This window comes from Bufo gargarizans, chromosome 5 (genome assembly GCF_014858855.1).
Source record: "Bufo gargarizans isolate SCDJY-AF-19 chromosome 5, ASM1485885v1, whole genome shotgun sequence".
Lineage (NCBI taxonomy): Eukaryota > Metazoa > Chordata > Amphibia > Anura > Bufonidae > Bufo > Bufo gargarizans.
In genome coordinates this window covers 90,108,998-90,136,115 of record NC_058084.1, presented here as the reverse complement: position 1 = coordinate 90,136,115, position 27,118 = coordinate 90,108,998, and the positions used below count along the sequence as shown (strand labels likewise).

The 27,118-nt window shown below is 43.0% G+C and overlaps 1 protein-coding gene across 7 annotated transcripts in view; it reads left to right on the top strand.

Moving 5' to 3' along the window:
- VPS13B (vacuolar protein sorting 13 homolog B) overlaps positions 1–27,118 on the top strand; it is a 988,099-nt gene that overhangs the window by 159,485 nt on the left and 801,496 nt on the right. For all 7 annotated transcript variants that reach the window (XM_044295329.1, XM_044295331.1, XM_044295327.1 and 4 more), the window contains 4 exons: positions 780–971; positions 2,304–2,473; positions 7,285–7,479; positions 10,014–10,138. In XM_044295329.1, coding sequence (XP_044151264.1) covers positions 780–971; positions 2,304–2,473; positions 7,285–7,479; positions 10,014–10,138 — 682 coding nt within the window. The remainder of the gene's footprint in view (positions 1–779; positions 972–2,303; positions 2,474–7,284; positions 7,480–10,013; positions 10,139–27,118) is intronic.

Here is a 27,118-nt window from a genome sequence, read left to right as displayed (position 1 = left end):
AGAAGCAGTCAGTACATACAGCTGAATAGCTAATCTGCATAGCTATATACTCATGGTTGTCCTGATACTATATTTATGGATGCAGTGGGTACGGAAGGTATGTACCACGTGCAGCTTGCATTACTTCTCTGCAGAGGTTGTTACCCAATTTTCCCAGACTGCAAAATGCCAGATCCACCTTTGTGAATTAGTAAATGCCCAATATTATAGAATACCTAGTTGTAATAGCTGAGCAAGACTTCACTTGACAAATCCTCTTTACTGTAGCATAGCTAGACAGATTTGTCATCTAGGTTCCTGGGAAAGCTGGGTATCAAATTAGATGGACCTGCAATATGGACTGCTAAATACTAAGTTTACCTAAATAAATCCTTCTCCTAACTCCCAAATAGTTCCATAGCCTTTCAGAAAAGCTGGGTAACAAATTATATGGACCTGCAATATGGAGCGCTCTCCAGACATTATCATCAAGCTGCAAGCTGTCTCCAATGGGGCTCACAACTTAAGCTTCCTAGCTTGTATGTCTTTGGAGTGTGGGAGGAAATCGGAGTAAGGAAAAATTATAACCACCTTTCCCCCCTGGTGTGATAGCCCCATGTAATATCTGGGATGTATTGCCGGCTGGTACAATGACATAAATAATCGTAATACGTAAACAAAATAATAAAAGGCGCAATTTTATTTTCATGAAATTTCCTACCGGTCTTGGTTGTAAATCATCTAATTACCAGGACCTGTTGTGCTGAGGTGAGACATTTATTAGTGCTTTATTGTTCCAGGTTCTTTAAACCAGCAAGAGTTTCCAGCTGCCAAAGCAGATGAGAACGGCAACGTCCAGGAGATGTCCATCAAGCGGTTAGTGGTCGGACCCATTGACCTCCGACTGGACAGCAGCTCTGTGCATAGGATCATGAAAATGGTGGCCTGTTCTTTTGATCATGAATATGAGGCGTACTGCAGCTCCCACCCTGGTATGGATCGGAGAACTCTCTGACATTGTGATCAATGTAACAATAGATTTGTATGTTATCTTGTAAAATCAATAGATATTTGGAGCCAAGATAAAATAAGAACCTTACCGCTTTTCCTTCCTCTACCGAAATAAGAGATGTCACCTCTCCTGACATGTCTGTTTTAGTAACTACTTGCTTTCCCCATGTAATAAAAATTCTGGAGCATCTATTCTTATGGCATTCTGTTCTTCAGTTATTGCTACTGGAAAAAATAATTTGCAACTGGGTGTTACCAGTGGAGGGGGTGTTTCTTCACAATCCAACAGTGAGCGTTTAGTGCTGCCAGTTTCAGACTGTGCAGAGACATCCCCCCACTGGTTACCCCGCCTGCAGATTCATGAAAGTGTGTCATTAGAAAATTCTTTCTTGTTTAAATTAAGGAGGTCATTTACTAAGCTGAAATGCGCCTAAATTAGGAGTATTTCAGGCGCAAATGGCGGCGCAACACCTAGTTGCGGCGCTATCTGTGACTTTGCTCCGCTCACGCCAGGTCTAAAATTGTGGTTGTGTCGTTCACCATTTTTTATGCCTGTTTTAGGCGTAGAAAATGGTCTAAATGTAAGACAGCAAGGAAGCTGTCTTACATTTAGAACTGGCGCTGCATGCGGCGAACTTATGGAGAGGCCTTCGGCGATATACCGCCAGTTTAGGGCTTTATTAAGACCGGAGTCTAAAACAATGGTCTTAATAAATGTGGCTTCAGGTTTTTGTTGTAGACATATATGTTTTTTAATGTCACAATTTTTTTTTTTTTTTACTAAAATCCTGCAGTTTTCGCACTGTCTACTAAAATATGTCAAGACTTTGTTTTTGTTTGAGAGCAGTTACATGGACCGAAGACATAATGGTCAGGAGGGGACCTCATTGACTATGGGAGAGTTTTCTAGACAAGCTGTGTGCCCTGTGCAGCGGTCAGGAGGAAGTAGATAAGCTGTGATATCACCTACGGTGAATGGTGGATCCAATGTTATTTACACAGAGGTGCTATCTGTCAGTGTAATTCTGCCTGTGACGACAATGCGATGGCAACTGATCTGAACAGAACAGGAAACCTCTATATATTTATATTCCCTTGAATGAACTTCTAGTAGCATTAACTGAGGAATGGAACAGCATAAAGTTATATGAAATGTGGTCAATAAACTTAATATATATATTTTTTTCATGGGCAATAAAATAATTTAGTAAATCATATGTCAGGACCGGTGTCCGGTCCTCTTTAAAGTATGTACTCTCACTGTCAAAGACATCATATTCAGAAAGTGCAATAAAATGATATATTTTCCTTAGTTCTGCAGGAGGAGTGTAAGACTTTGCCCACCACTGAGGAAGTTGCAACTTTGGAGGAATACATACCTACACGACTGACTTGTGTCACGTTACTTAAGTGCTCAATTACACTGACGATGGCAGAATTCAATCTTCTTGGGCACCTATTGCCTGTCATAATGGGACAAAAGGTAAGGACTTAGAATCTCACGAAGGCCAGCTTTGACTCCCTCTTCTAACAAAGGTATTAAAGGGGTTTTCTTGGTTCACAAAACTGATAGGCTATTCGTAGGATAGTCAATCAATATCAGGGTAATGTAATGGCTGTGGTTATTGCAGCTTTGTGCCATTCACATGATTAGGCTAAAGCGGGAGTATCCTGCCCAAGCGCCACAGGGCATTCAAACGGTTGGTCAACAGGGGTGCCAAGGGTCAGACTCCCCACTGATCTGATATTGATGCCCCATCTTAAGGAAAAAAAACAACAATATTGTGAACCCAGAAAACCCTTTTGACAAGTAATTGGGGACATAGAACAGCCTGTATATCACTGTACTACGGTCTAATAGAAAATCTACAGCCTGTATATCACTGTGACACATCAAATATTTTTTGAGCGGAGATATTAAGTATTTAGTACCCAAGTAAGGACTGTTTCAGACACCAGTGTTAGGGCCTCAATTTTTATTTTTGAAATAATGTATTATGGCTGCAAGAGCCAGAGTATCCGCAGTCCATGAGAACTGAAGCTAGAGTACAATGGAGGATTGTTCTGTAGAATCATCGGAGGCCTGGGTCTTGTGGTCGCATTATGGTTGTCTGAATCTGCCTAAAGATTTTGATAAATCAGCAAAATCCTGTACATATTTATTTATTGTATGCACTTATATAGCACTACTATATTCCGCAGCGATTTACAGACATTAGCATCACACTGTCCCTAAGTTCCCTATCAGGATGTCTTTGGAGTGCGGGAGGAAACCCACGCAAACACAGGAAGAACATACAAACTCCATGCAGATGTTGTCCTTGGTCAGATTTGAACCCAGGACCCCAGCGCTGCAAGGCACCGGTGCTAACCACTGAGCCACCCTGCTACCCTTTGTCCCGATTTTTTTTTTTTTTAAGGGCCGAGCCTTCTATTATTTTTAATACCATAAAAAATTGCACTGAAGGTAACCCTGAGTGAGGTTGTCGAAGAGAGATTGTGATATTTTTTCCATCTCTCTTTCGATGTCACAATTTTACATTTTGCGATTGACAAATTTGCCATTGATTACCTCTGTTCCATATTTTCCCTCTCACATCTTCTGTAATCTGCCTGATTTCCTGTCCTTTTTCATCTTCTTCTAACAGAAACCAATCATCCCTTGTATAATACCATTACGTGAATTAGGGGCTTTACTAGCGAGGGATTTTGATGCCTTTTGAACTGATTTATTATCAAAAGCTGATGCTTTAGGAAATGAGGGCTGTGTTCAATATTTCACGTTAGTAGATGTATTTTGCATTGGGAATCCTCGTAATTACATCAAAATTCTTTGGGGGTGGGGGGATTAAAGAGAGAGAATCTATCAAGCCGTGCAGTCTCCAAAATCCCGTCTTCAAAAAGTAAGGCACTTGCGACTTTTTTGGCACCATTTTTTATTTTTTTTAGACTTTTTGCATTTTTACTTCAGTTTTGAAAAGTCGCTGGGAAAGTGAGCATGGTTACCTATGTTAACTTAAGAAAAAGACCCAAAGCCATTTGAAAAATTTGGTGCAAAGTATGCGAAAGCAGACTCAAGGAAAACTGACTTGAGATATTACCCTCATGATAAATGTCCCCCTTTGTCTCCAGAACTACCCAGAGGGTCATGATGTGCCTTGACCTCAGTAGTTTCAGGTTTGACGTAAGAGGACAATTATCAGCCGATTTATAGTGGCACCTGCTTCACACAGGTTGTCTGCATTTCATCAGGCGGTTGCAGTTTTTGATAAAATGTTGTCATTTTTACTGTATTCCTTTAGCAAGGGAGATACCTCCTCCCTGTAAGGTTTGAAGAAACTTCTAAGCAACTGAGAGACCATGAACATTTTTATGTGAAGACCCTAATAACAAATGATATGTAGCATCAGCCCAGCTGGGTGCAATCAGTAGGTTGTAGTTCAGATACACGCTTACTTTAGGGAACGCTTACATTTTGCGTAATGTTAGAGAAACCTTATATGTATATAAGATGCAGTGAAGTCATCTATTAGAGAGAACATCTGGAAATATTAGGGAAGGGTTAGTAAAATTGCTGTCATGTCACAGAAATGATAAATTTATCTAATAGCGTTCTTGTAGGTAATCGTTGTTGGGGCCTGCTAAAACTGTTGGAGTGTAGGGGAGAGTCTGACATATAGAGGTGAAGAGTTCTCTTTGATGGGTGCAGCATGAGACGGCCATTGTGTTTTGGAGTGGGAAGCCGCGCTGAGACGATGTAGGGAGGAATAGGTCATCAGCAGGGTGGACTTGGTAACAAGCGAGAAGGTGCGGTGTAATTTATTGCTTTATGTTGGAATGGAGTTTATTAATGGAGTCCAGTTAAGTAGGTATAATGCAATAGACCTGGAAGTCGTTCTGATCAGAAGTCTCCAGATCCACATCGACAGGGAGGATTTCTGATAATATCATTGTAATAACATTTATTCTTTAAAATGACTTAAATGGCAAAGCTTAATTTTAGCACTACACTCCGTGGTCCCTCAGGTTATATTATCTTCACCCGAAGACCCCTTTACACAGATCAGGGATTGAGCACTTACCAGGAAGGATAATTCCTAGGAACGCTGCCCTGTGTAAAGGTGCCGCCGGTCCGATGATTGCTTGTTCATAGGGTGAAAGCATTGCGGAGGCAGTCGCCTAAATCATCATTTTTGGGCAACAGATTGTGCTGTCTAAACAGTGATCTGCTGCCCAGAAATAGTCATTCTCTATGGCAGGGATGGCCAACCTGCGGCTCTCCAGCTGTTGCTAAACTACAAGTCCCAGCATGCCCAGACTGCCTACAGCTATCCGCCTACAGCAGGGCATGGTGAGAATTGTAGCTAGAGAGCCGCAGGTTGGTCATCCCTGCTCGATGGGGACGAGCGATCATAGCAGCCATTCCTCATCTCCATATAGTGGAGGGAATTGCTGCAGCTTTCACCTCCTGTAAGAAGCAGGCAGTTATCTGGAATGAACTGTTTATTCCCTATAATTGCCTGTTTAAAGGAGCCTTAAAGCAGGCCATACATGTTACTTTTATGTCGACTAAACCCACCAATTCGGGCAGGACATGACGTTCATGTGATGTATATAGCGCCTCCTGACACCCACAATACCAGATGTCTGGGTTGGTAAGGATTGGGCAAGTTACATTTCAATCGCCCGATCCTTTTGTTCACCATGAGATAAGCCACTGACTGCTGAGAACACTTGCCTACTTGGCCAAGCAAGCACGTAAATGAGGGGAGGGATAGCTGTCGGCTAATGTGGGTGATGTATTACTGAAGTACATGCACTGCTTGCCTGTCTAGTAGCACAGTGCTACATACACTGAACTACTTTTTACCTATGTCAGCTCAAGCCGCTCCTTGGACTCCAGGTGATGGTGTCTCCGTTTTATTTTTTATTGTACAAAATGTGCATCTCCTTGAAGAGGCTTTTGTCATTTCCATTGAAGATAATTGACCGGCTTCTGGCTCTGACTTTTACTTTTACAGACTTGCTTTATTACTTACCAGCTTTTTATTTTTTTAATCCTCATTGTTTTTCCTTTTTCTGCATTGGCATTTTTGGGGCTTCAGAACCAGTTACTAGTTTTGCCTAAAGGGAACCTGTCATCATCTTTATGCTGCCCATACTAACAGCAGAATAAAGTCGAGACAGGAGATTTCAGCGCTCTGTCATTTATATGTTAAAAGTAAGTGGTTGCCGAGAACCAACATCACAATCCTTGCAGACTGGGCCTGGAAAAGAGTCACGGCCACCTGAGAAGAGTCCTGGTTATCCATGAATTCCTGCTCTCCTGCCCACCTGCTGATGGCTGACAGTCTTCTACCTAGTTTTCTCCCTTTCTCTCTAGTAGAGAACTGCCAATCATCAGCAGATGGGTGAGAGAGCAGGAGATTAGGAATAACCAGGACTCTTCTCAGGTAGATGTGACTCTTTTCAAGGCCTGGACTGCAATGATTGTGATGCTGGTTCTCGGCAACCACTTACTTTTAGCTGATGAGTGACACACCGCTGACATCAGCATTTCTGTCGCTATTTTATGCTGCCCTCAGTGAGATCAGCATACAGTTGATGACAGGTTCCCTTTAACTTCAAGTTTTTGCAAGCTACCATGGTTGCCTTTGAAGGAAATTGCTATGGTTACTAGAGGGACTTATTCAGCCATGTACCATTTTAGATCATTTCTCAGTGACGCCGTTCATGCACATAGGATAAATGCTGACAAAATAGTTTTTCGTGTGTCTGGGGCACTGACATTTGCTGTAGGACACTACCTGCTATTTTGGTTGCAAATTAGGTAACCAATAATATCCTTGACTCCTTGGAACTCATTGGTTAGGAACTGATGGCATGCCCTAAGGTTTTTTTTACATGGGTTGAGGACCAGGGCAGGTATTGGGGACGGGCGTTCATACGAATGCTAAATCCAGATAATTGTTTCCATGTAAAGGTGCCACTGATCACCCGACGAACAGGAAACAGCTTGTTCGTTGGGTGATGACCTCTTTCCTGCAGCACCTACAATCCTTGTTTGCTGGCAGGACATTGCCCTGGGTAAACGGGATTGCGCTGCCGACAAAGAAGAAAACTGTATGGGGCTGAATGATGGACGCAGTGATCATTCCCGGTCATTGCCGCATGTACGGTGAAAGCAGCCAAAAGTTGAATGAATGTTCATTTTCCATCATCGGCCTAAATACTGTTTTTGACACACATTTTGTTAATGGAATAGCAATAATTAAACCTTTTTCTTATTTTTAGCATTCCACCAGCAATTTAAACGCATCCAGTTTTCAGCCCATACGACCTCTTCCTGCAGTCAAAATACTTGCTGACAAAATCAACTTTGAGCATACGGTGCCAATGTATGCAGAGCAACTGGTCCAGACGGTGAGCAGTCTCAGCCAGCCCTCAGACAACCTGCTCCATCATTGCTATGCTCACTGTTACTTGAAGGTACAGTATCATCTTATTTCCCTTCACCTCCGGTATGCTTTATGTGGGGCATTCAGTTCATTAAAGCTTCACATAAAGGGGTCCCTAGCCGATAACAACAGTGTTTTGACTTCTCTGCTTAAAGAGGCTTTCCAGTACTTTAATGTTGAAGGATATGTAATCAATATCTGATTGGTGGGAGTCCGATACCGCTCACCCATCGGCTCTTCTGCAGCAGATTCTGAACTACACAGCTCTGTCTATTTCAGTAGTGCAGTGCTGCTCTCATTCAGGAGCAGCACTGCAGTAACCAGCTCCGTCCTCTACACCATGGATGGAGCTATGTAGTTCTGGTGCCGGAAATACTGCAGAACAGCTGATTAGAGGGGGTGTGTGGTGTCGGACTCCTGACCATCAGATTTTGATGACCTATCTTGAGGATAGGTCATTATTATTAGGCCTCTTGCACATGGCCATATTTTCCATCCGTGTTCAAGCCACATTTCTATAGGGGCCTTGCATACATCCATATTTGTTGTGGGTCCACACATGTGTTCCGAAAATTATAGCACAAGTCCTATTCTGGTGGATATTGAGGATGAGAATAGCCATCTCTATTGATGAGGGATGATAAGTGACTGTGGCAGCCAACCACTGGTCACAGCGGTGGTTCGAGAAGTTTGACACTTTGCTGCTATTCCCAATGACTGGGGTTTTCTACAGGTGCTGTGCTGCAAACTGAATGCACAAGGAATGATTCCCTCCCTCATTCTGTTCTGTTCATTATCTGATTACACAGGGAGATGTGCTGCCAATAGCCAGGTATCTTTGTGCTGATCAATTATACCAGCCAATTATCATAAATGAGCATTCCTATGGACGCCAATAATCGTGCTATATAATACTCGTGCACATGGCTGCCTGTGTCCTTAATTTGGTCGGCGAAAAAACTGATTTGCAGACTATGGATACTTTTCATGTGCATTCTGTATTGTTCTCACTCCAATTCCAATGAATAAAGAGGGTTGTTTTCATCCGCAGTCTGGAAAAGAATAGGACGTGTTTTATCATTTTCGAATGTCTGGCTGTTCCACAAATGTGTGTGCATGGCCTCATAGAAATGAATTGGACAGGGTGCTATCTGCAAAAAAAAAATAATAAATTTGTAAAACCCCACGTATAAGATAATTTTCTACTCCCATGCCCTTTATTTCCACTATTCGTGGGCAACCTCTTTAATGTCTATCACCTACCTGTCTACTTGTATGGAATAGGCAGTGCACATACAGCCAACCCCACATAACTGCTCTCCACATTGCCATTGTCCCCAATCGTGATGGTTAGCAGGGGTCCCGGCTGTCATCCCCTCACCATTATATCCTAAATCAGCTATCATGTCGAATGCTGATAAATGTTAATGGTGTGTAAATCCCTTTAATAACGTGGTAAGTCACATATGAAGCAAGAATGCTACCGTTAGTATATATTCTGTTGCTATTATTATTGTGTTGGTATATATGGAGAATTTTCCTTTTTCCCCCCCAATGAATCAATTTCCTGGGAATGTCTAAAACACAGCATAGATAAAGATCAATGGCAAAAGATATCTGTGCCTGGAAGTGAATTGAAATGTAAAATGTTCATATCGCGGACCCAAAAGGCAACTTTTCTCTGACCTGTAAAGGCTAACAAAGAAATACATAGACAGATCATTGAGGTACCTAGTTAAAACATCAAAGCGCTGGGATACAGTCATCACAAAGAAACAGAATTGCTCATGTGTATGAGGACATGGAACCAATTATGGATCCCAACAGGTCGTTCTGGGACAGATGTTTGGAGGGGTCTTGTACAATAGGCTAGTCTGATTCCTGACATGTGATAAATCATCAACACGTAATGTGGGATGGGAGAGCAAAGACTGTACATATATATATAATACGTTCAGATTGTTTCATTGCTTAGACAAGTTACATGCCATTCAGATCTGTACTTATTAGAATATTCCAACCCCATGAAAATGTGAACAAAACGGTTTCTACCTTATCAGTTCCTGGGCCGATGCTTCCCTGATCCCTGCCGACAGTTATACCGTGTGGCTGGGATGTCGGTAATAGGGCCCCTTAATAAGGATCCTGGGGATAAGTCATGAATATAAGATTCACAGAAAACCCCTTTTACTATGTTTAGGAATTCTTTTGTGCCTTGAGCATTTGTATTTGAACTATTAAAGAAACACTAACGTGTCTTGTTACAGTTGTATTAAAATGTAGTCTTAAAGGGGATATTTCATTACTGAAAATGAAATGCGGTTGAATAACATTTTAGGGCGTTAAATATATAAAAGTGCAGCTTGGAGTTTTTTCTTTCACTCCTTTTTGTAAAGCTCAGAGCCAAGATCATAATTGGCAGCCAACCAAGTTTTTTTTTTTTTTTTTTTTTCTTTTTCTCAATCATTCACCGTTACAGACATATAGACGTGTCACTGTTGCTGGATTGTGATGGTCTATATACCTACAAATGTAGATAATACGTAATTATGATCATTATTACAGGTGTTCGGGTTCCAAGCTGGGCTCACTTACCTGGACAACAAAGGAATCTACTGCCCCTCTGTCCCAATGATACCTGCCTTTAGCACGGCTTTGTATGGGAAACTGCTTAGGCTCCCTCAGTACTGGTAAGTCCTTGTGCATTTTCTGAATTTCTTTCAGCTTTGCAATGTTAATGTTACGGATCCGCTGGTACCAATCAAGACAGATCAGTGGAAGTGTGGAACCACTGTGGCAAGCAACTGGATTGACGTTGGGCCAAACCCTAAGGGCGTTATTTTGGCATTTCCCTGGTATTCACCCTTTAATCCCTATACTGGGATGTGGACTTCGCTGTGGTTTAGCAACAGTCCACTTCCTCCTGGTATGGTCCCGGTGTACTTGGCAGCTGACCCTCAGACTCAGAAACTCTGGTGCAAGCACCTGGAGGCACAGAAATCAGTAAATGCACCACAAGTATCCGTGGCCAGTACGCACGAGACAGAGGCGGATGTGCCCCCCACATCGACATATGGCCCTAGATACACCCCCACAAGTATCCGGCAACCAGCCCACACGGCATACAATGGGACACGGCGAACAGATATCGGAACAGTTAGTAGAATGAATAATTCCTAAATTCATTTTTTTAGAGGCTGGACAACAGGTCAAGTCTCCAGCCCTGACAAATGGCTTGTTTCTTTTCTGCTGTCATATTAGGGTTCTTTCACACTAGCGTTAAAGTTTTCCGGTATTGAGTTCCGTCACAGGGGCTCAATACCGGAATAAAAAAAAGATCAGTTTTATCCTAATGCATTCTGAATGGAGAGCACTCCGTTCAGGATGCATCAGTTCAGTCCCTCTTACGTTTTTTTTGGGCAGAGAAAATACCACAGCATGCTGCAGTTTTCTCTCTGGCCAAAATACTGATCACTTGCCGGAATGCCGGATCCGGCATTCATTTACATTGAAGTGTATTAGTGCCTGGGGATGGGATCCGGTGGTTGGGGGGGGGGGGGGGGGGGGGGGGTGGTGGTAGAAGGGAGGAAGGGGGGAAACTAAAGAGAGGGAAGGAAGTTGTATGATAAAATAAAATAATAAAGATTAATAATAAAAAAAAATATATATATATATATAAAAAAAGAAGTGCATTAGTCCTGGGTCTGGCATTAAGTGTTCCGGCAAAACGTATCCAGCTTTCCGATCTGACCTTTAAAAATGCGAAAAAAATATAATGCCGTTAGTTTGTGTCCGGATTGCGACTGAACTGCCTGCCGGAATCCTCTGCCGCAAGTGTGAAAGTAGCCTTACTTATCTCATTTAATGCATATCCACAAGATACTCCATATAGGTCTGATAGATGCAGGGTCCAGCTCTGGGACCAACACCTTTCCAAAGTACAAAAGTAGTGCAAGTTGAATGGGTCCGTCTGCGGAATCCACATGGATGTTGCCCAATGCTCGAAATCGCCGATCAACAGCCATGAGCATGAGGCCTTAATGACTCCCACTGTAATTCCTGATACGAGCTGTTTTCTCCTCTTTCAGACTCCCTAATGTTGCTTGCTTTCTAGATAAAAGAAGGACAGCAGATAATATTGAGGTTCTGGTTTCCTCTGCAGCTTTTATATATTTTGGCAAGAAAAGACTCTGTACTTGAGATTCAATGTTACATGCAAGTGTTTGAACACAGACGTGAACTTTGAACCAGAACCATAGAAATAAAAAGGATATGATAACCATCTGGCCTTTTTCCAGACTACCGCTTTTTTTTTTCTATCCATCATCAGTGTCTTGTGTTTTATACAAGAATTACACAATATGCCTTGTGCAAAGTATTCTTTAGTGTAATGTGACAATATTACAATGGATCCAGTAGTCAACATGGCACTACCTGCTGCTTCTCCATAACCTTGTTCATCGTTATTGTGCTGGACCCTACATGCAGGGGTCACATTACCCTATATGCATTTTTTGTAATGTCTACCTTAGGGCTCATGCACCCGGCCGTATGCCCTCCGAGAAATACGGTCCTTGATTGGGGCACATGTCCCGGAGTGGCATACATCGTGCGCACAGCATCACAGTTTACTATGATACTGTGCGCATTGGGCCGCCCGCGGGACTATTGTCCTGCACTCATATGAGTGCAGGACAATAGTCCCGTGGGCTGCCAGATGCGCACAGTATCATAGTAACCTGTGATGCTGTGCTCTCCCGTGCGCACGATGTATGCCATTCTGGGACATATGGCTCGCTCACGGACCGTATGTCTTGGAGGGCATACAGTCGTGTGCATTAACCCTTAGGGTGGGTTCACATCACGTTTTATGCCTCCGTTTGATGTATACGTTAGAAAAAAGGATACAAAAAAACTCAGCACACCATATAATAGTACTATTTATAATAGTAAAAAAAATACATATTTTTTTTTTACAATGGAACTCTATGGTGAACGGATGCCACTGTATGTCAACAGTCATACAGGCGTACGTTTAACGTATACGTTATTTGTATACTTTAAACGGGGTTCTGTCATCAGATACATTGCACGTATGTCCTCACTGCCTGGTCCTGTCAGTCACTGGTGGGGATGCGGCATAAAGGACAGAAAGCGGAGCCTCTGGGAGCAACAAGGTGCAACAGCACTGCCTTCGTTGCTCCCATAGGCTCGCTTGCCTATTATAAAACATTATTTTTTTCAAGAAAGTGGCCAACTAGAAAGTTGAGACCCAGACCATGATGTTCAACTGTCAAGCGCACATATCTCAGGTGAGACTGTTTTATTGTGACACATCTGATGACAGAACCCCTTTGACATAGCTAGTTATACCTACTTTTTAAAACCAGAGGGTGTGGTGCAAAAATGAAAAATGTCCCAACAGTTATGCACAAATAAGCCCAAAAATCCTCAAAGTCCTATTTATGTGACTCTTTGAAGCCAGATTTCTGGACTGTATGGCTTGATAAATTCCCCCCTATGTGTAGACATCCCCAATACCTTCCATTGTTATCCGGTAGCGGTTTCCACTCTCATTTAAACTGTTCACTCTAGTCTTTCTTATTTTTGATATAGCAAATATTAAAAGGTATTCCAAATTCAGCAAATAAAGGTTATTTTTTGTATAATGAAATTATAGAAATGTTCATAGTATTTTCTGCATTGATTCCTTATGCCTGCTGCTGCCATTCAGTAGAAAACTCCATTTATATCCAGTGGAATAAAATCTGTCCTGGTGGTGTGATGGACGCACAGCTGCACAACTTGTCATAGTACAGTTATCAGATCTCGTTCTTGTAATGCGTCGTTCTCCTTCGTGTTCAGCACCTGAACAGATTTATGTCCTTTTAATTTAAGTTTCCTGTTGACAACCATGAGACAACATTTGAATATTCTATAACTTTTTATTTTATAAAGAATCAGCATTTTTGCAGTCAGAATTCCCCTTTAACCATAATGGAGTTATCCACATAGGACAATCCCATTTTATCAGAAGAATTCCCACCAAAATAAATTAACCAGCGAGAGTTCTACTGCTGGAAACCAATTGATCAGCTATAATCTGCATAATAACCTTTGAGCAAATGTGCAGTTGTCATACAGTGCCCCTACTGGGGAAATGAAGCATTACACAGTACCTATTGAAATAATGCCCTCTGTCCTCCAGAGAGGGAGATGCTCTCCTCTGGCTTGTTGGTGAAATTCTTAATGGGGAACTCATTCCATAAATATAATATTCCTTGAGAGGATATTTGAAAGTGCGGTTTTTAGACCATTTAATCCGGTCGTCAACCTGCCATGCACAAGGATATAGTAAATAAGCAAATCGGAAAACCTCAAAGTGAAGGGTGGCTGTTCTAGCTATCAGGTCAACAAGAGTCCCTGCGGAGCTGGACTGCTCCTTTTCCCATTAGAATACTGTTTCTTGCCCTGACTTGTTTACACTGTGAATTTAAATATTTATGCACCTGTTTAACCCTTTCCAGATTGCTGCCGTACGGCGAACGTTGGGTCTTTAAAGATGGAGCCAGCTCCTGAGCGGACCAGATGCCATAGCTGGTGGGTTTCTGCTGTTTCACACTGCAGACACCTGGAGTTAATGTCTACGATTGACAATAACAATAATCGCAGACATGTAAACTCTCAGATGCTGTGGTCAATTTTGATCATGGCATCTGAGGTGGCTTTCCTGGCACCGTGGTCGGAGGAGCCGTTAGTTGTGGTAGCCTCGGTCCCTCTGAAGGATCCGAAGCCACCACAACGATAGTTTCTATAGGAACATAATGAATCTTCCATAGACTGCAATTGTAATGTGGTAAAAGCGATAATAATTACATGTTCAAGTCCCCTAAGGGGATTTAACATAAGTGAAAAAATATTTAAAATAAATCTCTAAAAATTTAGTTCATCCCATATTAAAAATAAACTGTAAAAAAGTGATCAAAAAGTCATACACACTCCAAAATGGTATTTTTTATTTTTTTCCCCCCTGTTTTGAGAAAACTATATAAATGTGCTAATGCTGTAATTGTACCGACCAAGGGAATGAAGAGCACAGGTCAGTTTTACCACATAGGGAACATCATAAAAACAAAACCCATAAAACTGTCAGAATTGTGTTCTTTTTCCAATTCCACCCCATTGGAATTTTTTTCCACCTTCCTACTTCATCCTATGCAATATTAAATGGAGCTATTGAAAAGTTCAGCTCGTCTTGCAAAAATCAAGCACTCGTACGTCTATGTGAAAATAAAAATAACAAAAAGTTAAGGCTCTGGGAAGGCAAGGAGTGAAAAACACAAAAATGGAAAATAGCTCAGTCAGGAAAGGGTTAATGTTCTAATTCGGTTGATATACTGCCTACCTAGACCATGACTGAAGACCTGGTCATCTCAGTAGGAGCTCAAAAACTTTTGTTGAGTGTTGTTTCAAGATTGTCTTGTGAGTTGTTTTTTACACTACTTCTGCCTGTTTACTTAGAACATGGTACATTCCTCTGACTTGAAAGCAATGCAGATATCATAGAGAGTTAATCTTATAGGTTTTTATAAAGGTCATGTACCAATATTGTTGTTTGTGCGACACCTTTGCTTTAAAGGGGTATTCCGAAGAAATAAGTTAAATTTAAAACCGGGGTCAGAGTAGGTTAAAATAACAAACCGTTTATACTCCCCACATCGATTCACTTCCACTGCTGTTTCCAGTTACCACTCTTTAATTCCTGGTCTTGGGCTTAACACTTTGGGCACTCAGCCACTTAGTGGCTGTGGCCGGGGTTTAGCAGTCCAAGCCATTTCCAGCATGTTTAGCCCTAGACCATGAAGTGGTGCCAGAGCAAGTGCAGAGGAAGAGGTGCCAAAGCAAGGTTAGGAAATGGAGAGGAGCAGGGACCAGAGCAAGGCTAGGAAGTGTAGAGGAGCAGGGACCAGAGCAAGGCTAGGAAGTGGAGAGGAGCAGGGACCAGAGCAAGGCTAGGAAGTGGAGAGGAGCAGGTACCAGAGCAAGGCTAGCAAGTGGAGAGGAGCAGGTACCAGAGCAAGGCTAGCAAGTGGAGAGGAGCAGGGACCAGAGCAAGGCTAGGAAGTGTAGAGGAGCAGGTACCAGAGCAAGGCTAGCAAGTGGAGAGGAGCAGGTACCAGAGCAAGGCTAGGAAGTGGAGAGGAGCAGGGACCAGAGCAAGGCTAGGAAGTGTAGAGGAGCAGGTACCAGAGCAAGGCTAGCAAGTGGAGAGGAGCAGGTACCAGAGCAAGGCTAGGAAGTGGAGAGGAGCAGGGACCAGAGCAAGGCTAGGAAGTGTAGAGGAGCAGGTACCAGAGCAAGGCTAGCAAGTGGAGAGGAGCAGGTACCAGAGCAAGGCTAGGAAGTGGAGAGGAGCAGGTACCAGAGCAAGGCTAGGAAGTGGAGAGGAGCAGGTACCAGAGCAAGGCTAGGAAGTGGAGAGGAGCAGGTACCAGAGCAAGGCTAGGAAGTGGAGAGGAGCAGGGACCAGGGCAAGGCTAGCAAGTGGAGAGGAGCAGGTACCGGAGCAAGGCTAGGATGTAGAGGGGGAGCAGGGACCAGAGCAAGACTAGGAAGTGAAGAGGAGCAAGTACCAGAGCAACAGCCAATCAGCAGTAGCTGCGGATCTGTGAGATTTAGATTTGTTATTTTAACCCACTACCACCTTTTTTTTTTAATTACAATTATTTCCCCCAAGAATACCCCTTTAATTTCAAGGCTTTATAGGCACAGTATTTATGATCAGGTCATTGATCTCTTTAAATTTGTTGTAGCCTACCTTTGTACAGCAGCTGTAGCCCATTGTTGTGTAATAACCGCTGAAACTAGGTTCAGTGCATATACAACTATATCTTTAAGCACTTGCATAGACTTGAGTGTCCTTTTTGCATACTTCATTACATCATTGACAGCTGGGGAGAGGGAGGCCTCAGAACACACAGGAGGAGGATTTGTGTGCCAAATGTACAACAGTGCACTACAATCGGTATAGAATCTTATGATGAGAATTTTCTTTGGTTTCCTTCCAGTAACTCGCACTGCAGCTGTCCTAATTTTTACCTATATATTATAACAAAATGGTTGGTCATCACTGCTCATAAGGGGTTTATGCGCTTGTTCGCTCTTCTTTTTAAGCAGTTGATTGATTGATCACGTCACCTGACATACTTTGCAAAATCTAATTGGTCAGAGCTGTCACTGCCATAAAAAAGTTGCGAACTTTTTGTTTGTGACTTTTTAAACACAACTTGCTCTGGACATTGTTCTGATGGGGGGGAAAGCTTGGGTCCTGGGATTCATGTGGCGGTTACTTTGACACGTAGATGGTATTATAGACCAAGTACAATCCTTCTTGGAAGTGGTATTCACTAATGGCAGTGGTCTCTTTCAAAAGGATAATGCCCCTGCCACACTGCAAAAATTGTTTAGGAATGGTTGGAGGAACATGGCAGAGTTTAAAGAGTAACTAAACCTTTGTGTAAAATTTTTGTAAGATGTCCCTGAGCGGTCAGCAGTGTACAGAGAACTGAATTTTAAGCGCACAGGGAATGGTGCGGTTTAGGGAGGGAAAAGTCTAATAAAAATACAAAATTTATTAATAAAGTATATTACAAAAACTTTTATTAGGGCATTAGGAACATCTTATTATATTTTCAAAGGTTTAGTTACTCTTTAAGGTGTTGACTTGACCTCCAAATTTCCCAGATCTCAATCCAATCAAGTCCACGGAGGCCACTCCTTTCAACTTACAGGACTTAAAGCATCTACTGTTCATCATTTGGTGCCAGATACCACAGGACTCCGTGTGGACGAGCTGTTTTAAGAGCAAGATGGGGACCAACACAATATTAGATAGGTGCTTTCGATGTTATGGCTGATCAGAGTACATGTACATATCAAGTTAACGAAACAATACATATATTAAAGGGGTTGTCTAGGCTTTACTAAGTAATGACCTGTCCTTAGGATAGGCCATCACTAGCTGATCGGTGGGGATTCATCACCCCTACCGATCAGCTGTTCGGGCGTAGCTCCAGTGTTAGAACTACACAGCACCGTCAGCCTTGTAGTAGACAGCACTGTCTAGGTTGATGGTGCAGTGTAGTTCTGTTGCTGACTTCCAACAATGGGGCTACAGCTGAACAGTCCATCGGTGAGGGTGCAGATTGTCAGACCCCTGTCGATCAGCTAGTGATGGCCTACCTGGGGATAGGCCATCACTTAGTAAAGCTGAGACAACCACGTTTGGTAGGTACCGTATTTTCCACTTTATAAGATGGATGCACATTATCATAAGAAACACCTAGGTTTTAGAGGAAGAAAATAAGATTTTTTTTTTTTCTAAGATCAGAACCCCAATCTTCATCAGACTACAGATCAGAGTGCTCAATTAAACCCCCAATCTTTATCAGATCTCAGATCAGACACCCAATCTTTATCAAACCACAGATTAGACTGCCAATCAGACCCCAATCTTTATCACACCTCAGACCTTAGATGAGACCCTCCACAGTCAGACCCCCCAATCTTTATCTGACCTCAGATCAGGCAATAAGATAAATAAAACAACTTACCTCTCCTGCTCCAGATGGCGACACCACTCTGCTGATCCAGCGCGCTCTTCCTGCATTCACTGCTCCCTGGTCTTCTGCCGATCCACTGCACTATGACCTTATGTCGCACAATGTCAGGTCATAGTGTGTGCCTATTTACACAGGACACAGCACAGCTTGGTGCCTGGAAGAAGACTAGGGAGCGGTGAGTACAACCAGCACTAGCAGGGCTACACTCACCGCTCCCTGCACCTACTGCATGCTAACGATTGCTTCCATAATGAAATCGCTTATAAGTATTCGCTTTATAAGACACACTGAAATCTCCCCGCACCTTTGGCATGAAAAGTGCGTCTTATAAAGCGAAAAATATAGTTATATATTTGGTGCATAGTTAAGTAAGCATTAGGTCATTTTTCTCGCCCACCAGTACCTAGAAACAAGATAATCTGACTTGAGGTTGAGCAGGCTGACTTGTGGAACTTTTGACACTTCTTCTCCTCGTATCTGTCTCCTCACCGTGTTCTGTGTCTGTCAGCAGCACCAACACCTCCACTGTAAACCTAAACGGCGCCCTGCGCATGTCCGTTATGTAAACTCAACAATAGCAACGCATGAGTAATAAAGTAGAAAAATAAATGAGCAGAGCAGCAGCCTGCATAAATGAAGTGTAGCTTGAAGTGAATAAAACTCCAGATGAAATGCATCAAATGGCACTTGAACTAAATCGAAGTCAGCGTGAGCGCTGAGAGCTCCATTGAAGTCATGCAGTTAGCAAGAATTAGTCTGCTAGAATAACCTGGTAATGCCATTAAACTCTGAGTCACTCCTCGAAATGATACCACCTGCTTTATCTGCACTTTTGGGTTGTACATCCCTCCCTCTCACAGCATACATATGATGCTACACATGGTTTTCTCTTATGGCTTTTTAGAGCATTTTTAACACAGGCTGTTGTATCTTGTGTTTTTTTTATTATTTTTTTATTATTTTTTTTCTTTTTATTATGAAAAAAGAAAGACTTTTTATGAACTGTTATGGAGTCCCTCAGGTGGTATGTTTCGAGTTAACAGTGAAAATCCTAACTTTATTTCTGACATAAATCAAAAGAGCAGTGATTGTGCTGTGGTGTCCTACGCACACAATCCATGCTAAGTAGTCGCAATGCTGCGGCTCTTGGCTCGTTGTTTTTTTTTTTTTTTTTAACACAATTCGTTCTGAACGTGACATTCAAGTAAACAGAATCGTGAGAAAATGTTTGGACTCATGCATTTGAGTGTTCAGTGTTCTGGTGACCTCCCATTTCTTCAGCCGATTTATGGTTTGATGTTTTTTTTTATTTATTTTTTCAGATTTTTTTAATTTTTTTGCATTCATAGTTTTTACATGATTATTCCTAAAGGTATAACAGATCAGTTCAGTTTCTTTCCCGCATCCTACACCTAATCTGCAATATGAGTGCATTTGGGTCTTGCAGTGTGAATGTTAGCTAAATGCGTAAGTGCAGGTTCATACCTCTCTCTAACCGATCGGACAGGTTGGGTAAAAGCTAACTTAGTGTAGGATCACACCTCCGTTTAACTGATTCTGCGGGATATTCCAGCAGAGAACAACCTGATTGAGTTCACCGGTTCCAGCCTAGCCGGATACTGCCGTTTACCACTGGAACCTGTTGGCGATAATGGGATCCTGTGCAGATTCGGCTGCTTTCTGGCGAAATGCCAAATCTGCTTCGGTCAAAAACTAGCCCTAATGCTATAGAGTGTCCGGATCCCATTATAGTCAACAGAGTCCAGTGGTGAACTGCAGTATCTGGCTCGGCCGGATCCATTCAAAACCGGCCACTCTATGTCATTAGTGCTGGTTTTTGGCCGGATATGCAACGTTTTTGAAGCCAGAAAGTGGCTGAATCCTTGCCAGATCCCATTATCCTTGCCAGATCCCATTATAGTCGATGGTGATGAAAGGCAGTATCTGGCTAGGCCGGATCTGGTGAATTTCGGCAGGCTGTTCTCTGCTGGAGCAGCCTACTTGATTGATTAAATGGAGGTGTGAAGCTACCCTAATTTGGGGTTTTGCGTCCCACAGCTTTTACCCATTCACCCCATAGACACTCACATTCAGCTTAGGCTTCATGCACACAACCATATTTTTTTGTCTGTGCGCTATCTGAATTTTTTTGCAGATTGCACAATGAGCCCTTCCTTTTGGGTGGTCATTCCGAAAATTATAAAACGTGTCCTATTCTGGTCCGTATGGCGGACGAGAATAGCCATTTCTATTGATGGGGGTGAGAAAGGTGTGGAATGCTCCCGGAGGGTATCAGTATTTTGCATATTCATTGTCTGCAAACTGCAATAGGGACATGACATGAGCATGAAGCCTAAGGCCTCTTTCACATTTTATTTTTTTATTTTATGCATGTTTATAGTGCTCCTGTATTCCGCAGCACTTTACAGACATTAGCATCAAGCTACCTCAGTGGGGCTCACAATCTAAGTTACGGTAAACAGATCCAGCAGGATAAATGAATACCGGGGCGCCACCATGTGCTGCCAAGATGCCACCCAGCCCCATTCACTATAATGGGGAGCGGTGGCAATCCTGCTGCAACCCGGCAAATATGCTGAGGAGCGGCCGGACAAATACTGCTTCTCGCCATATTTACCGGGTATCAGCTGAGTCCCTGCTATGGTTAATGGGGCCGGACAGGTATCTCGGCAGTGCACAGTTGCATCCGGTATTCACAGACCTGGCAGGTTAGTCAAATGTGCTTGTTGTTTCAGAATGAAGACACAAGATAAGTGGTTCACAGACGCCTCATTTAAGGAACAAAGGATAGAGCAGGGTAAAATATTACTTGTCCAATGCCTGCTTTCCACTAGTCAAGGGCTGTCAGTACATGTTAGTAAATTCTGTAAAAATTAGTCGTTTTCACTAACATACCCAATGGGGGAAATTTTTCTAACTGATGTAAAGGAAAACTCGCTTAGTCTACTTTCACACTCGCTCTCACAAGCGGTTCAAAACGGATCAGTTTGCATTCTAATGCATTCTGAATGGAAAAGGATCCGCTCAGTACGCATCAGTTCAGTCTCCATTCCGTTTTGGAGACGGACACCAAAACGCTGCTTGTAGCGATTTGGTGTCTGTCTAACGAAACTGAGCCAAACGGATCCGTTCTGACACACAATGTAAGTCAATGGGGACAGATCTGTTTTCACTGACACAATCTGGCACAATAGAAAACGGATCCGTCCTTCATTGACTTTCAATGGTGTTTAAGACTGATCCGTCTTGGCTATGTTAAAGATAATACAAACGGATCCGTTCTGAACGGATGCATGCGGTTGTATTATCTGGACGGATCTGCACAAAACGCGAGTGTGAAAGTAGCCTCAGTTGCCCCCTGGCAACCAATGGCAGATATTAAGGGACAGAAGGGTAAGGCATGCAGAATTTCAACATGCCGATCCTATTGTCCTTGTAGAGTAACATTTTCTGGCAGCAGCTTTCTGACCTCTCCTGTGAAGGATATACATGCATCCCGGGCAAGCTGAGCATGCTTGTGTATGGAGGGGCCAGGAAAGATAGCTGATGGCTGAATGAGCATTTCACCAACCGTTATCCAATATGTATGGCCAGCCTTACCCACATCACTGTTTTCTACCCAACAACAGGATAAAACTGGGTGCTGGAAAAAAGGACAGAAGGCTAGGTTGTGGCATGCAGCCATGGATTGGCAGAGACTCTCATTGGTTATATTACGGCTGCCTTTAGTTTGAATGTGACAAGGGGCAACATCTTCGTGGAGTTTGTGTGTTTGCTCATCTATCCTGTAGATCTGTGACGGCTAACCTTCGGCACTCCAGCTGTGGTAAAACTACAACTCCCAAGATGTACACTTGTTTGGCTGTTCTCAGACCTCCAAAGAATTGAATGGAGCATGCTGGGAGTTGTAGTTCCACCACAGCTGGAGTACCGGAGGTTAGCCATCACTGCTATAGCTCAATGCTTTTGAGGTGCCCCCTAGTGGTTGGTGTGGTGCATTATATTTTGTGGTTTCATCAGTCTTTAGTTTAGCCACATAACATTTTGCTATAGGCGATGACCACTGGCGAGCCTCAGGCAATACAGTTTTGGCTTGTGAGGCTCCAGCAGAAAGATTGAGAAGCCCTCAGATTTCCTCCTATACTTCGGTTAATTGGGTTTCCATAAAATTGACTGTGATGTATTGTGTGATACAGGGAAATAGTGGTATTTTCTTAGTACTACTGGTAACATGGACTGGATCGGTTGTATTCTGTGTACAACAAATGCTGGATCTGATCATGTACTCCTTATTGTTCGTGTGCAGATAATTACAGGTCCCCACATTTTAGTGTGTTTTAGTTTTCAGATAAACTTTTTGTGGACAAGGGCCTGGGGCCTTGTGGGATGGAAGTGACTGTATGGTTTTTTGTTTTTCTTCAATGGAAAAGGGGGCTTCTAGAAGACTTAAAGGGTTTCTGTCATCAAAAAATCGTTATGCAGCTTACTGACAATAGCGATGTGCTAATGTCAGCAGAACATAACTGTATGACTTATATCTGCCTGCCGTCGTTCGCGCTAACTAATGACTTTTATAATATGCTAATGAGCCTCTAGGTGCAAGTGGGGCGTTGCTGTTGCACCTAGAGGCTCCGTCCTCTCACCTTTCGGCACGCCCTTATATCGGTGATTGACATCCTCTTTCTCCTCTGTGCCCGTAAAATCCCACACCTGCGCCGTCACATTTAGTATTCAGTGCAGGCGCAGTGAGTGAAGGATGCTCTCATGCTGCCGGCCTCCTCACTGCACCTGCGCCGAATTCTAAACTGGAGGGCGCAGGATTTTACGGGCACAGAGGAGAAAGAGGATGTCAATCACCGATACAAGGGCGTGCCAAACGGTGAGAGGATGGAGCCTCTAGGTGCTGCAGCAACGCCCCAATTGCACCTAGGGGCTCATTAGCATATTATAAAAGTCGTTATTTAGTGCGAACGGCAGCAGGCAGGGAGATATAAGTCATACAGTTATGTTCTGCTGACATTAGCACATCGCTAATGTCAGTAAGCTGCATAACGATTTTTTGATGATCGAAACTCTTTAAATGGTTTTCAGACAAGCGGGACAGGGCTATAGAGTCTAGGAACATATTAATATCCCGATGGTTTGGTGTTAGGTCAGGGGATGTAGCTAGATTATATAATGAGGAGTAATATTCTCTGAATTTGTTGGCTATGCCTTTAGGGTCGTATATTTTTGTGCCTGACTGGTCTTTTAGCAGGAAAGGGATTTTAGTTTTGTATGTTCTATCTTTCAATCGGTAAGAAAGTTTACTGGCTTTATTATCTTGTGAATAATATTGCACCCTTAAGGAGCGTATACGTTTCTCATATGTAAGTAGTAGGCATTCATTTAGTTGGGATCGTAGCAGTCGAAGTTTATCTATTAATGTAGGGGAAATATCTTTTTTGTAGAGAGATTCCATGCGTCTGATCTCAGACATGATCTCCGTGAATGTTTTTTATCTTTCTTTTTTGTAGCGACTTCCTATTTTGATAGAAATGCCTCTGATGTAGGCCTTGTGAGCCTTCCGTAATGTTGCTGAGTTCTCCAAAGAACCCACATATAAAGTGAAGTATTCTTGTCATGCTTTAGTAAGCTCTGCTCGGTATATTCCGTGAGACATGAGATATTCATTATTTCTCCATTGAGGGGTCACATTAGGCTAAATTTTTTCTGTTAGTGTCAGGGTGATAGTGGCATGATCTGACCACGGGATGATGTCTGTGACCGCAGAAACCGATTTGGACAGTAGGGAACTGGAGACCATTAAAAGGGTCTATACATAAATACATTTTATGCCTGGGAGAAAAGAATGTATAATCCTTCTTAGATTCATGGAGGATTCTCCAAATATCATATAAGTCCTGTTTGCATAATATTTTTGCTAGGGAGTGGGACCTCCAAGTTGAAGGAGAGGTAGTGTCCCAAAGATAGTCATGCACCACGTTGAACTCCCCACAGACCACCAAGTGTCCATTTTTAAGCTTATCAACCTTGTTTATTAATTTATTGAAAAAGGACAATTGACACCTGTGTGGTGCATATACTGCCACCACAGTATACTGGACGCCGTCCATAACCTGTCCCCTTCCTACATCTCTGAGCTACTTTCCCGATACACCCCCACACGCACTCTCCGATCCTCACAAGACCTCCTTCTCTCCTCTCCTCTTATTGCCTCTTCCCACAATCGACTCCAAGATTTCTCCTGTGCTTCCCCCATACTCTGGAACTCGCTACCCCAACATATCAGACTCTCACCTACAGTGGAATCCTTCAAAAGAAACCTAAAAACCCACCTCTTCAGACAAGCCTACAACCAGTGACCCTGCTGCCTCTATACCGCCATGACCAACTTCACCCGCACCTACTGTGTCCTTCTCCCATACCATGTAGATTGTAAGCCCTCACGGGCAGGGCCCTCTCTCCTTCTGTACCAGTTTGTAACTCGTCTTGTTTATGATTAGTGCAATTGTCTGTTATGTATGTGACCCCTTATCATATGTACAGCGCTATGGAATGAATGGCGCTTTAATAATAAATAATAATAATAATAATGTTATTGAAATCACCCACAAGTATGATGTACCTGCCTCATGGATCAGCCATGATCTCTTGCTGGGTGAAAGCTACTGTATCTTTTATAGCTATCATTACGCCTCTTTGTTTTTTGGCAAAGTGGGTTTGAAAGATATGTGGAAATTTATGATGATGCATTCTATGGGCATCAGAGGCTAAAAGATGAGTCTCCGATTCGCAGAAAATGTCGTCTGCTTTTTGGGTTAAAGCCTCTTTCCACATTAGTGAACGCTTCAGTAGCCTATTTAGCCCCTTGACGTTCAGGAATCTGAATTTAAGCGGCATGATAAAGGAATACATTGCTGATGACTGGAGCAGGTACCTCAACCTGGAGATCTGGGGGGACCACATCCCAGCACGCAGCGACCAAAAAGACAATCATCTCACAGTAGAATACAATCTGGCGGCGGTGGATGCACCTGGAGAAAGGTATAAAGGTAAGGAAAACAAAAAGTTGCTAAACAAATACAAGAAAACAGGAAATCCCTCTTATTTCAATGGATAAGCAAGTTTCAGATCTAACATTCAACAGCAACAACTGGTTGCACTTTTTTGGGGGCAGCAACCTAACATAGGAAGTCTTTCAGGTAGCAGCTATGTGACACCTCATAGGTGAAGGTATTTGAAACCCTTATCCAACCCTTTGGCGATATCTGGACACCGCTCGCCAGTCTGGATCCATGTGCTTCTGCTTTTCTTGCCCTTGGGGAGAGTGGATGTTGCGGGTAGAGATACCCCATTCTTGAAGCATGCGTATGCCTTCCTTAACAGAAGTAACGCAGTGGAATTTTCCATTGCGGTTTATCTGCAGTTTTACAGGGAATTCTCAGCGGTAAGCAATGCTGTTATCTCTCAATGCAGACGGGATAAGTAGCAGCTGTTTTCTCAGGCGGAGAGTAGTGGCTGAGAGGTCCGCATATAGATTAACTTGTTGATATGGCGACAGCAGTTCTTTCTGGGACCTGGCAGCCGCCATAGCTTTTTCTTTGACGTGGAAAAAAAATCAACACGTGCTAGTATGTCTCTGGGCATGGAATCCGGAATGTGCTTAGTGATTGATCGGGCACATTGTGTAGCTAGGCCTATCTCACGGTGGTCGCAGCCTGGTAGAAGCAGCTTTAGATTGTAAAAATGAGAACAGTTCTGACGAATGGACGTCCTCTGCAATACCCATGAATTTTATGTTATTTCTCCTTGACCGGTCTTCCAGGTCAGTAACTTTAGCCCTCAATGACTCGACCTCTTCAGTTAAATCATAGTGGGAGTCAATAAGATGATCATGGGAATTTGTGAGCTCACTCATTTTTTGTTCAATATGGTCGACTCTGCCGGTTATATCTTGGTGCTTGGCATGGAGCGGGGTATATAACTTTATAGAGTCTTGGTGTAGGGACTTGGTAAACACCAGTAACAGGTTTTTAATGAGGGATCCAGACGCTGGTTCGTCTGAGGTCTGAATGGCGGCAATGGTGCGTGTAATGACGTCTGGAAGTGGAGAGGTTGGGGCCCCATGTGCTGGGTTTACCTTCTTACTGGAGCTCTGTGATGCCACTCTAGACTGCTGCTTAGCGGGACTGTCCGTAGGAGAAGATGGTGCTTCTCTGTCCACTGTTTCATTTTCTCCCGCGATTTCTGATCCCCAGGTTAGCGGGGAGTATCTGGATCCTCTCTATGTGGAGGACGGAGACCTGGTAGCTGGTGCTTGGAGTTTTTCACTCCCGCGCTCGTGCTCTATCTCTGTCGGCTTTGCAGGGGACGGAAGCACTGGCGGAGTGGTATGTGCGTTAGCGCCTTCTTCTGCAGCTGCGCCATTATACTCTCGGTCTTTGTCAAAATAAAAGTCCAGCTTGCTTTCCTTTCCGTCATGGGATGTGGAGCAAAATAGATCCGCCATGACCCACAATGCAAGTCAATGGGGACGGATCTGTTTTCTCAGACACAATAGAAAATGGATCCGTCCCCCATTGGCTTTCAATGGAGTTCATGACGGATCCGTCTTGGCTATTGTAAAGATAATACAACCGGTTCCGTTCATAACTAATGCTGATGTTTGTATTATCGGTAACGGAAGTGTTTTTGCTGATCCCTGCCGGATCAGGCAAAAACTCTGGTGTGAAAGTAGCCTAAGGCATCCTACACACGATGCAGATTTTCTTGTGGAAAAACGTAATACGGTACGAGCAAAGTGATCAAGATTGGATAAATCTAAAGTTCACTTTGCTTTTTATTTTTTTTTATTATTTTTTTTGCCTTGTGGCTTTAGAAGCCTGCAGCATTTCCATTGTTTGTGCACTTTTGCGGATTGCAATGCAAAGGGTAAGATCTGCAGAAAATCAACTTTAAACCGCAATAGATGCATAACTCACAGTCCATCAAGATGCATGAAAGCCATGGCACTCACCATACAGT